At 32.3% G+C, this 12,351-nt stretch overlaps 1 protein-coding gene across 1 annotated transcript; it reads left to right on the top strand.

The window, feature by feature from the left end:
* Positions 1-4,745: 4,745 nt before the first annotated feature.
* LOC129312013 (U-box domain-containing protein 11-like) lies at positions 4,746-8,028 on the top strand. Its single transcript, XM_054954551.1, has 4 exons — positions 4,746-5,185; positions 5,932-6,048; positions 6,135-6,569; positions 6,699-8,028. Exons 1-4 carry the CDS (start codon positions 4,826-4,828, stop codon positions 7,767-7,769), a joined length of 1,983 nt encoding a protein of 660 aa, XP_054810526.1. The 5' UTR covers positions 4,746-4,825; the 3' UTR covers positions 7,770-8,028.
* The last annotated feature ends 4,323 nt before the right edge of the window (positions 8,029-12,351 follow it).

Raw genomic sequence — 12,351 nt, 5'->3', positions numbered from 1 at the left:
TTTACTCTATCCTACAAAATAATCATATCACTAGAAAGCTAATATTATTTAGAAAATAACTATAAAATTAATTTTGTAATTAAATAAATTTTTAAATGCTAATCTAAACAGGAAAGTTAGAACATACCTGAAGAAAAAGAAAATAATCCCCCTTGTAAGAAAACGCCGAGCAACGTGAGAGGAAGAGAGAAAAATAATATAAAAATGGGATTGTGAGTCCCAAAATTATATTAAAAAAAAACTATAGGTTTGAATTTAATTATTCAAACCTTTAGGCCAAAAGTTGCAATTTTCTCTAAATTGCATCTTAGCCTCTCATGCTTCCTAATGCACACACCCCCTCCTTTTTATACATGAAGGCACCTCTTCTCTTCCCTCATCTAACCAATGTGGGACTTAGAAACAACAACCTTCCACCCCCTTTTTTTTTGTTCCTTCTACCTTCTCTTTTTTTTTAACACATACATAAAAAAAAATTATTTATGTATTATATCTTAACTAAATATTGCTTATGTGGTTTTAAATTTAAATTTTTAAATTCATAATTAAATACCTAACCATAATATTATTTCTAAATAACCTCAAATAATATAAATTCCTATTATTATCATTTTTTTTCTCAAAACTTAAATTCCACAATTTCTTTATTATATAAAAAATCAGGATGTTACATCTTTTCAAGTCCTTGCTATCTTTGTTACACAGGTCCCATCAGGCGTGCCAAAAATTATTCGTGGTTGAACAATAAATACCAGGCATGCAAGAGACGCTGAGTCTCAATAGATAATTAAAAAGGTCTCGAGTTCCCTTACCATAGTTCGCTCGAATGTAAAAAGATAGAAGGCGTTGGTAGAACAAGTGTATAATTTTATTGAAGTGCACAAGATTACAGACTAAAAACTAAGAACTGAAAAGGGCTAATGAATGTAAAATGTGCGAGTTTTGATTAAGTGTTGACTAGCTTTTTCTGTTTTTCTTCTTTCTATTTATAGCGTCGAATAGCAAAAGCCTTTCCTTTGAGATTTAGCACGTTCTATCGAAGAATTAGGAATCCCGCAAAACTTATGGCACGGTCTCTTCATTTTGATAATCAGCCCGTTTCACCGAACTACTTGAGCATAGATTTCGGCATTACTTAGAATCGTGTTTTCGTGCCAACGGTCTGATATTTGAAGCTGACGGAATTTCGACATGTTTACTTGTTGTGGACTTTATTGAGCTTTGGGGCTGTCTTCTTTTGTTTGTATTAGGCCTGATGCTTCGATTACTCAGCCCAACTAGTCTCGTGATCTATTTGAGTGACGTTTCATATTCAGTCCAAGCAGTAACAATAGTATCTTATTACCAAAAACTGAGAGAGGAAAAGAAAAACTATATCTCTAGTCTTAAAGCAAACTACATTGTATTGTCCAAAAAGAAAGTAACAATATCTTTTTACAAATTTTTTATTACATAAAAACAATTAATTAACAAATAAATAATACATATCATGTGTATATAAAATTGTAAGAAATGGCATTATATTTGTTCATTAGTAATTAAAAATACACCTTATATCGAGTTTTATTGATGCTTTCATGATTAGATTAGACATTAAATCAATCAACATATATTAAATTAAAGTTCAATAGTCGAATTGTGGTAGGATAGGTTTTAATTGAATTAATATAATTTAAAAAATATATATGAAAAATAAAAATATCTTAAACAATGTTTATCTATTTCTTTATACATCATATATGCTAAATTTACAGTCAATCACTTTAATATCATGATAAAAGTATTTATGTTGATCATAAATCACCAAAACATTAAATATGCCAGATTAAATGTCCACCAAGTTGGTGCAGGTTCTCATGATTAGCCGTAAAAATCAATGAATCATTAAATTTTCGTTTGGATGGAGAAGAAAATATAGGAGAGAAATTAAACTTCCAAAAAGAAAAATTTTTCCCCTCAATTTTCTCTTCTCCCTATTTTCTTCCCATCTTTTTCCTTCATCCAAACTAAACATTAAATGTATATAATACTAAAGAAGAACTAACCAAAAGAGAAACAAAAGCACAAAAATAATGTAGTTTTTTAAGTTATTGATATTTGATAATTTTTTTTAAAAAAATAAGAAAAACTGATTCAAGACCAATTCTGATTGTTTTTCAATGGTATTGGCCAATTCTCGATCAATTTACATTTTGACCAATTTTGGGGCTTTTCCAATTCAACATATGGCCAATTCTTAACCCAAAATGATGGAACTGACCAATCCAATCCAATTATGATTGAGTTCTTCTTTTTCTTCTTTTTTGATCAATTTGAGTTTTATAATTTACACAATACAATAAACTTGGTCAAATCCAAACATAGTTAAATTTAATGTAGAATAGCTCTTCCAAATATATTTTATGTACTTACACAAACTCAAACTCTAAAAGCTTATATTTAATCATGATATAACCCTTTTAGTAGATCCACACCAGTTGGTTTTTTTCCTATTATTTTTCTTGTATTTAAACTAAATTAGCACCATTATATGAATATGAGCTTTTTTTTTGGGGCCAAGTTGAATACAAGCTTAATGCTTTCCTTGGCTTGCTGAGAAAAATAGGAATGAGAAAAAATGAGAGGAGAGAAAATGAAAAAATATAATTTTCTCTTATTATACTTAGCGAAAGAAAATAGGAAGAAAAGAAAAGTTGTTAATTTTATATAAACAATGAATAACATTATTTTTTATAAAAATATTTATATTTTTTAATATATTATATATTATTATTTAATATATAATAATTTTTTATCATATGTTGTTGACTAAAAAAATAATTTTAATTATATTATTCAATACTGACAAAAAATATTTTATTCAATTTAAAATTTTATTTATTAAATTATTAAATATATAATAATATTAAAATTTGAAAATACCACCAAGGTATTCAACTGAAAATTAACTTGAAAATTTAGAGTTAACATTTACTTAATTAGTTTAAAAATTAAATATATTGTTTGTTTAACAAAAGTTCCTGATCAAAATATAATTATACTACAAATATTATGATAAAAATAGAGGGAAGCAAGAGAAAATAATAAAAAAATTGAAGAATAAATTTAAAAATAATTTTTTTTTCAAAATCTCTTCATATTTAAAAAAAATTGAAAATAAAAATATGTGTGTTTTACATATTATTTTTTCTTTGTTGTCCGCAGTCAAGTAAGGAAAAAATTTGTTTCCTTCTCACTTTTTTCTTTCACTTTTCTCTCCTATCAAGGGCATAGGATAAAGGTTCAAACATAAATACTAATTCATCGTTTCAATTTTTATTTTATTTTTTGATCTAATAAATAATAATTATTTATCACTTTGGATTTTGTTATGTGTGATTTTATGAGGTAGCCCCACCACGTGGACAACATGATTGCTTTGCAGGTTGGCAAGCAACTTATCTCTTTACCTTATTCCAGCTAGCAGTAGCACAACAAAAACTAAACATTTAAAAATAAATAAATGGACTTATAATTACCAAATTATTATAAAGAATAATTCCGTCAAGAACTAGAAAAATTTCTATTTTAAAAATCCATTACATGCCCATAAAAATACCACTAATTTTTTTTATCCAGGTAATGACAAGATTCTGCATTTTGGAAAATGAATGATGGAAAGTCCTTTTCATCATATGCATGACAATAAAAATAGAAATGTATTCCTCTACCAAAAAAAAGACATGTAATCAATGTTAAAGTAAATCATTAAAAATCTAAAAAAAATGAAAAATCCAACAAAAAATTGTTTTAAATCCTGTAAGAAAATATCTACTATAATTATAATAATACTTTTTAACCCACTAATGCTCAAATTGACACAGTCACACCGGATATTAGATATTGTATAAAAATTTGTAAAAATATAATCATTTGATCTTATAATTTTATTGATTTTTTTAATTTATATAATTGTTTTTGTGTTTTTAGTTTTTTTTTAGGGAATGAAATCACTAAAAGCATTAAAATTGTAAAGACCTAAAAAATAAATATAATCTAATCTTATGGTAATTATAGAGATTGAAAAATATTAAAAAATGTATGAACTAAAAGCAAAACTTAATGATTGTATTTTTTGTAAAAATATCAATTAATTATAAGTAATTAATATTATTACTTATTTTTTTGACCAGTAATTAATATTATTACTTATGTTTACATAAAATTAAACAAGTTTTAATGAGAATAACTTATATAAATAAAATTTATTAATAATTTTTTGATCATTATGCATAGTAATTACTGATATAGTACCGAACATTATTTAAATAAAATATTAAGTGAGAGAAGAAAAAAATAAAGGAATAATATATATATATATATATATTCTGGTGAGCAAGGAATAATATATATTATCGCCGAAAAAGAAAAAGCGTGGTTAGTTGCATTCCAATTCATAATATTCCAAACCCAACCGTACCCACTTCTTGTTTCTTTTTTCTCCCTCTTTGAATTTCCTTCACCGTCTTCAATTTCTCTCCGAGAATCTCGCTTTTCCCCTTCAACACACTCTCGATTTTATTAATAAATAAAAATAAATATTAATATAAATTTCCAATTTTTTCAGGAATTAAAAATCAATTGATAACTAAGTAATTAATTAATATTAATATTATTTTATTTTATTTGAAAAAGCCCGTGAACGTGACGACGTGTCGATGCTCCTTAAGTCTTCTTTGACGATGGTTTATGAGACTGTTTTTACCTTCAGACGACAAACACAGCGAAAGCAAAAGGAGAAGAGGAGAGAGAGTGGGAGAGGGGGAAGGAGGGAGATAACGTGACAATGGCCGGCGGAGCTACCAGCGCCGTCGCCGAAGACAGAACTCCGGAGCTTATTAGTCTAGTTTATGACATTGTTGGAATGTGCGGTGGAGTTGGGGGATCCTCTTCCGCTCCTGCCATTGACGCCGATGCTGTTTTCAAGAAGGACTGCACCGATCTGGTTCGTCGGATCTCCTTACTCACGTATTTGTTTGAGGAGATTAGGGACTCGAAGAACACCGTCACTGATTCCGGAAACTTGGATGCTTCCACTTCGTCCACTGGCTCTGCATCTTCCTGGTCCTCCGATCTGGTGCTCGCTCTCCACTCAGCTAAGCGCCTTATTTCAGTCGCTAGGAACTTCCATTCTAATTCATCTTCTGTGAGTTGTTTGATCTGCCTTATTTTTCCAATTTTGGTGCCTTTATTGTTTATAGCCCTTCCTTTCTTAGGTTTCCTTTTCTGTTTGGTAGTTGTGATTATCGAGAGAACAAACTAGAAAAATTCATCGAAGCTGACGATGTACTTGGTGCCTCCTTTTGTCTCCTGAGTTGAAAATGCTTTAATGTGGAAGTAAAATCTGACATTTCGATTTTTTTTTTTTTGGTTTCTGAATAATTTAAATTTGTTGTTAAGTTAGTATGACATTGCAAAATTCTTTATCATTTTCCCCTCGTCATAATTCTGCTGCCGAAATATACCGTCTTCTATTTCCTTTTATGAAAGAATGTCAGATGCAGCAACTTATTTAGCCATGCTTGTTACAGCAAGGAAGAAGTCTTGCATGATGAGACTCACTGTATAACGTGAGAAATCAGATCAAATATTTGTTTTAGTTATCTTTAGACAAAGGAAGCTAGAATGTCCCTTATGGACTACCCACGGTCTGATCAGATTCTATGTTTGATTTCATTGACGAGTTTCGTTCTTCTGTTTCGCTTTTTGGTATATTGTTCTATTTGACTCTATAGAAAACTCGACTTCATTGGGATTTATTCTACATAAAAATGATTTTGCACTTCTCCAATCATTAAGTTTTGAATCTTACGACTGCCGAATTTCTGTGGGCATGTATCTATAAAAAGATGTCTGGGTACATCTCTGAAATTTGCTCTATCTTGATTTAAGGATGGAGCTGCCAAGACAATTGTATTCCAATTTCAGTGTGTGACATGGAAATTGGAAAAGCTATTAAGCATCCTACCATATGATCATCTAGAAATATCAGAGGAAGTCAGAGAACAGGTAACACTTAGATATATTAGGGATTCTATCACTATCATTCTTGATTTTTCTTGGCTTAATAATTTGGGTAACTTATCCATCTCTAGGTGGAGTTGGTGAGAACACAATTGAGACGAGCCACTGAAAAATATGAATATATGATTTCAAAGCTGTCATCTTATGATTTATCCCGGCCAATGGCTCTGGAAATTAGCCAAAAGCTGGGTAGATCTGTGAGTGGATTGCATAAACAGCATAGCTGTCCTGATAATTTATCAGATCTAGAGAGCATTCCTAGAAGCAATGGATGGAAAAATTGCGGTACAAATCAGACTGGTCCTCACTTGGAAAGGGCACAGAGCATCCCTGCATCTTCTAAGGTTTCGTTATCAAATCTCATTGATCCTGAAGGTCAAGAAAATTCTGTGGAAAAGAATCTGACTGAAGTAAAAAAGCCTGAAACAATTCGAATTCCTGAAGATTTTCTTTGCCCTATATCATTGGAACTAATGAGGGATCCTGTTATTGTGGCTACAGGTCAGGTATGGTTCAATTCAGTTTTAATATATAAAGCTCTTTCTGAGAATTCAATGCAAAAGTTCTTCCTTAGTTAAAGAATCCAAAACAAAGGCCTTTGTTTAATAGTGTTTTTCTGACCCGTTTTTTGGCAGACATATGAGAGATCTTACATCCAGAGATGGATAGATGGGGGAAATACAACGTGTCCAAAAACTCAGCAGAAGCTCCAACACCTGACACTTACACCAAACTATGTGTTAAGGAGCCTTATAACTCAGTGGTGTATGGAGCATAATATTGAGCAGCCAACAGGACTTACAAATGGGAAGATAAAAAAGAGTGATGGATCTTTCAGAGATGTTACGGGTGACATGGCAGCCATTGGAGCTCTTGTCCAGAAGCTCTCTTGCCAGAACATTGAGGAGTGTAGAGCAGCTGTTGCTGAAATTCGATCACTTTCCAAACGAAGTACAGATAACAGGATACTAATTGCTGAAGCAGGAGCCATTCCAGTTCTAGTTAACCTTCTAACGTCGGAAGATGTGTTGACTCAAGAGAATGCCGTTACTTCCATTCTCAATCTCTCCATCTATGAGAACAACAAAGGACTTATAATGCTCGCTGGTGCCATTCCATCCATTGTCCAAATCCTGAGAGCTGGAAGCATGGAAGCAAGAGAAAACGCTGCGGCAACCCTCTTTAGCTTGTCACTTGCAGATGAGAACAAGATAATTATTGGTGCCTCAGGAGCTATCCTTGCTTTGGTAGAATTGCTCCAGAATGGGAGCCCTAGAGGGAAGAAGGATGCTGCAACAGCGTTATTCAACTTATGCATATATCAAGGAAACAAGGGCAGGGCCATAAGAGCAGGGATCATTACAGCATTGTTGAAGATGCTTACAGATTCAAGCAAATCGATGGTCGATGAAGCCTTGACAATAATGTCAGTTCTTGCCAGCCACCAAGAAGCAAAGGTTGCTATTGTAAAGGCCAGCACTATACCTGTTCTGATTGATCTTTTGAGGACAGGATTGCCTCGAAACAAAGAGAACGCGGCTGCCATTTTACTTGCCTTGTGTAAGAGGGATCCTGAAAATCTGGCTTGTATAAGCAGACTTGGTGCTGTTATACCTTTGACAGAACTTGCTCGGAGCGGCACAGAGAGGGCTAAAAGGAAGGCTACTTCACTATTGGAGCATCTGAGAAAGTTACAACATATTTGAGTGTTGGTGAAGTTGTGCAAAGAAATTATAATGAGGTTATATTTTCTTTCCAACCATTTGGCATATTTTTCCGCAGTTTCTTTCTTGGATTTCCGAACCGAGCATGTGAGGGTAAGATAAGAAGGCCTCATTGTTCAGTGTATTCTTTTCATGTTGTCTTTTCATTAACCTTTTTTCATAAGCGTGTAAACTGTAAAGAAATCAATTGATATATTGTTTCCTCATTAAATTCTTATTCGACTTGTGTCTTCCAGTTCTATCTTCTTAGATCTTCAAAACCACGTTTGATGAGTTTCTAGTCCTAGACGTCTAGCAGAAAATAGTATAGTGTAGAGTTTCAGCCCCATTATTGTAAATATTATTGTATGTCAATGTAACCAAAAAAGAGAGAGAGAAAAAGAAATTTATCGAAGTTGTAATTAGGGAATCCATAACACAATTAAGCTTCGAGCATCTCGATGGCGGTTATGCTCCTAATCATGAACTCAATTTTAGATGTCATTTTATATAATATTTTGCTGACTGTAGGTTATTCACAAAATCATTAGCTTTATCAAAACAGTATTATTTAATATGATTTAAACAGAAGCCTTTAAAGATATGAATAAGAATGGCTGTATCATCTTCGTGTACAAAGAAATCAAGATGGTGCATCTAAAGAATGATAGACGACGACGACAATAACAACAAGCCTTTATCCCACTAAGTGGGATCGGCTACATGGATTGTAAGACGCCATTGTGCTCTATCATTTATCAAGCTTTTAGGAATATTATTAATTAAGAGATTGTGTTCAACAACTTCCAAGAGTATTTTCTTAAACCTTCCTCTACCCCTCTTAATCGGACTCAAAGTTATATGTTTCACTCTTCTCACTGGTACCTCCCTTGGTCTTCTTTGTACATGCTCAAACCATCTCAATCGATTTTCTATCATTTTTTTCTCAATAGGTGCTACCCTCACTTTTTCGCGTACATGCTCATTTCGAATTTTATCTTTACGTGTATATCCGCACATCCATCGTAACATTCTCATCTCTGTTACTCCAACTTTATGCTCTTGCTGTCCCGTTAGAGCCCAACATTCACTATTATATAACATTGCCGGTCTGATAGCAGTGCGATAAAATTTTCCTTTAAGTTTGTTAGGCACCTTACGGTCGCAAATAACTCCTTTAGCTTTTCTCCAATTAAACCACCCAGCTTGAATCCTATGTGAACTATCTCCACTGATTTTGCCATCATTTTGAATAATGGCTTCCAAATATCTAAACTTTTTCACTTGATGTATAATTTGATCTCCCAATTTCACTTCCAAATTATTGTCGAATAGTCTCTTACCAAATTTATAATATAAATATTCCGTTTTACTCCTATTCAGATGGAAACCTTTCGACTCCAATGTCCTCCTCCATAACTCAAGTTTGCAATTAACCTCTTCTCTTGTCTTTGCTATAAGAACTATATCATCCGTGAAAAACATACATTTGAAAATTTCCCCTTAAATATGTTCCGTCAAAACATTTAGGATTAAGTTGAACAGATAAGGACTCAGAGATAATCCCTGATGTAATCCAATCTTTATAGAAAAATCCTTTATTTGACCACTAGGCGTTATTATACTAGTTTTTACCCCCTCATACATATCTTATATGGTTTTAATATAAGCAATCCGTACTCCCTTTTTTTTCCAACGCTTTTCAAAGCACTTCTCTTGGTATACGATCATAAGCTTTTTCCAAATCAATAAAAACCATGTGTAAATCTTTATCTTTACAACGATACTTTTTCATTAATCTCCTTAGTAGATAAATCGCCTCTGTAGTTGATCTACCTGGTATAAAACCAAACTAATTCTTAGAAATACTTGTCTCCAATCTCAACCTGTGCTTAATTACTTTCTCCCACAATTTCATTGTGTGGCTCATGAGTTTAATCCCTCTATAGTTAGTACAATTCTGAATATCTCTTTTATTTTTATAAATAAGAATTAATGTACTTCTCCTCTACTTATCAGGCATTTTCTTGGACCGTAAGATCACATTAAATAACTTAGTTAACCATCTCACCCCTTCTTCACCTAAACATTTCCACGCTTCGATAGATATACAATCAGGTTCATTGGCTCTACCATTTGTCATTTTCTTAAGAGCTTCCTTTACCTCCTTATCACGTATTATTCGATAGAATGACAAATTTTGTTCTCCTTCACCAATTACTAAATCCTTCAAGTTACTAGATGAACCCTCTTCATCATTGAAAAGTTTGAAAAAGTAAGTCTCCCATCTATTTTTAATTTCATCATCTGTAACTAAAATTCTTCCCTCTTCATCCTTAATACACCTTACCTGTTTTAGATCTCTTGATTTTCTTTCCCTACTCTTGGCAATCTTATAAATGTTTCGTTCTCCTTCCTTTGTCTCAAGGCTCTTATAAAATTCTTCAAAAGCTTTAGAACGAGCTTCGCCCACAGCTTTCTTAGTTTCCTTCTTAGCCATACGGTACCTCTCTCAATTTTTCTCATTATTACACAAATGTATGGCTTTAAAATAGTTCTTCTTATACTTGATTTTGTCCTGTACACTATTATTCCGCCACTAAGACTTCTTATCTCTCGGACCAGAACCTTTTGATTCTCCCGAAACTACTTTTGCAACCTCCCGTATCTTTTTAACCATATCCTTCCACATGATGTTAGCACTTTCCTGAGATTCCCAAATTCTTTTGTCTAAAAGATTTCGCTTGAAAATATCTTGCTTCTCACCTCTTAATTGTCACTACCTAATCCTTGATGCTACTACTTGTCGATGTTTTTGGATTTTACTCATAATACACACATCAAGGACTAGGACCCTATGTTGTGTCGTTATAACATCTCCGGGGATCACCTTGCAATTTTTACAAAGTCTTCTATTTGTGTTCCTAACCAAAAGAAAATCAATCTGTGACTTTGAAGCTCCACTTTTATAAGTGATGAGATGCTCATCTCTCTTCTTGAAACAAGTGTTGGCAATCTTAAAATCATACGCCAATGAGAAATCAAGAAGAGTTTGGCCTTCATTGTTTAGCTCTCCAAAACCAAAACCACCATGCACTCTCGTATACTGACCAGCCTCCCTCCCAACATGCCCATTAAAGTCTCCTCCAATAAAAATCTTTTCACTCTGTGGTATGTGTCGAATCAACCCCTCCAGATCCTTCCAAAATAATTCCTTAAGATTAGCTTCTGTCCCGACTTGCGGCGCATAAGCGCTAACAATATTAACAGTTTCACGTCCAATTATCATTTTTAAGGAAATAATTCTGTCTTCAATTCTGCTAACTTCTACAACATTCTTCTTCCACTCCTTATCCAAAGAATGCCTAAAGAATGATAGAGAAGCAAAAAAAAAAAAAACAAAAAGCAAAAAAAGCAAAAAAAGAAAAAAAAAACAAAAACAAAGAAAGAAAAGATAATGGGTATCACATATATTTAGAGATGTGGATGCTATATGTATAACTAGTGTTTGTTCATCTCGCAGGAGATTTTAGTATAAGGTCTTAAATTTAAGTCTTGGGAGAGTTTTGTCAACTATTGTAATATTCTCAATCTTGATCTAGATTAGTCCAGATTTCCATTAAGTCTCCTCATTGAAGTAGTTCACCTAAAAAAGCAAAATTCTATATTCTTGTGGGTGGATTTAAAATTTTAAGAGTTAGCCTGAGGATAATTAGGGGGCAAATTGCCTTTAATGTTAAATGATTAGGGATAATTGGGACAATTGGAATTGTTTTTTTTTTTTTTAAATAGCAGAGACAGTTGGTATTCTGTTTGTACTTTGGACACAGCTATATGTATACTATTGTATTCCAATTATGCTTTGATGAAATTATAAGATTCTTTCTATTATTGCCATTTTCTTGTCTCTTTTTACCCCACTTATTATTTTGCATCTTTTTTTACTTCTTGCATGAGAAAGTCTAAGCGCAGAACCACCTAACTATTATGACATTGTTTTAATTACAAGTTAAATTGGATATCAATGAATTTTACAAATTTTACCCTGGTCTGATCTATTAATTACCTTTTTATTTTATTTTTTAAATAATTAGTCAATTTTATTCAAAGTTGTGAATTATTTGAAGAGGAAGATAATAAAGGTAGACGATCCAAAGAACGATTTCCTTATCCTTTTATTAGAGACGATTATGTGAATCTTAGTTTACTATATTGTGAGGGTTAGCTTCTTTCACTCAACATAAATGCGAGTTTTGTGAATGGACGTTTATGTGGGGTGACAAAAACTATTTCTATGCTCAAGGGTATGCTAGGTGAAAATAAAATAAAATTGAAGCTGAACGAAATTGAGCAAGGTGAGTGGACTATTTTAAAACTTGATTGTTTTTTCAAGTTGGACTGGATAGGAGACTGTACATCTAGACTACTTGGTCTAGTCTTGTCCTATTAAATTTATTTGATATGATTTTAATTAATTTATTAATTATTTATAATAATAAGTTAAGACTATCAATAATTTACTAAGTCTGGTTCTTGACATGGTTGCACACTCAGACTAATGATTTAATAATCTGGACCACTTGGA

This window comes from Prosopis cineraria, unplaced genomic scaffold, assembly GCF_029017545.1.
Source record: "Prosopis cineraria cultivar Desert tree isolate PC_DT_omini unplaced genomic scaffold, ASM2901754v1 PC5, whole genome shotgun sequence".
Classification (NCBI taxonomy): Eukaryota; Viridiplantae; Streptophyta; class Magnoliopsida; order Fabales; family Fabaceae; genus Prosopis; species Prosopis cineraria.
This window is presented reverse-complemented; position numbering and strand designations above follow the sequence as displayed.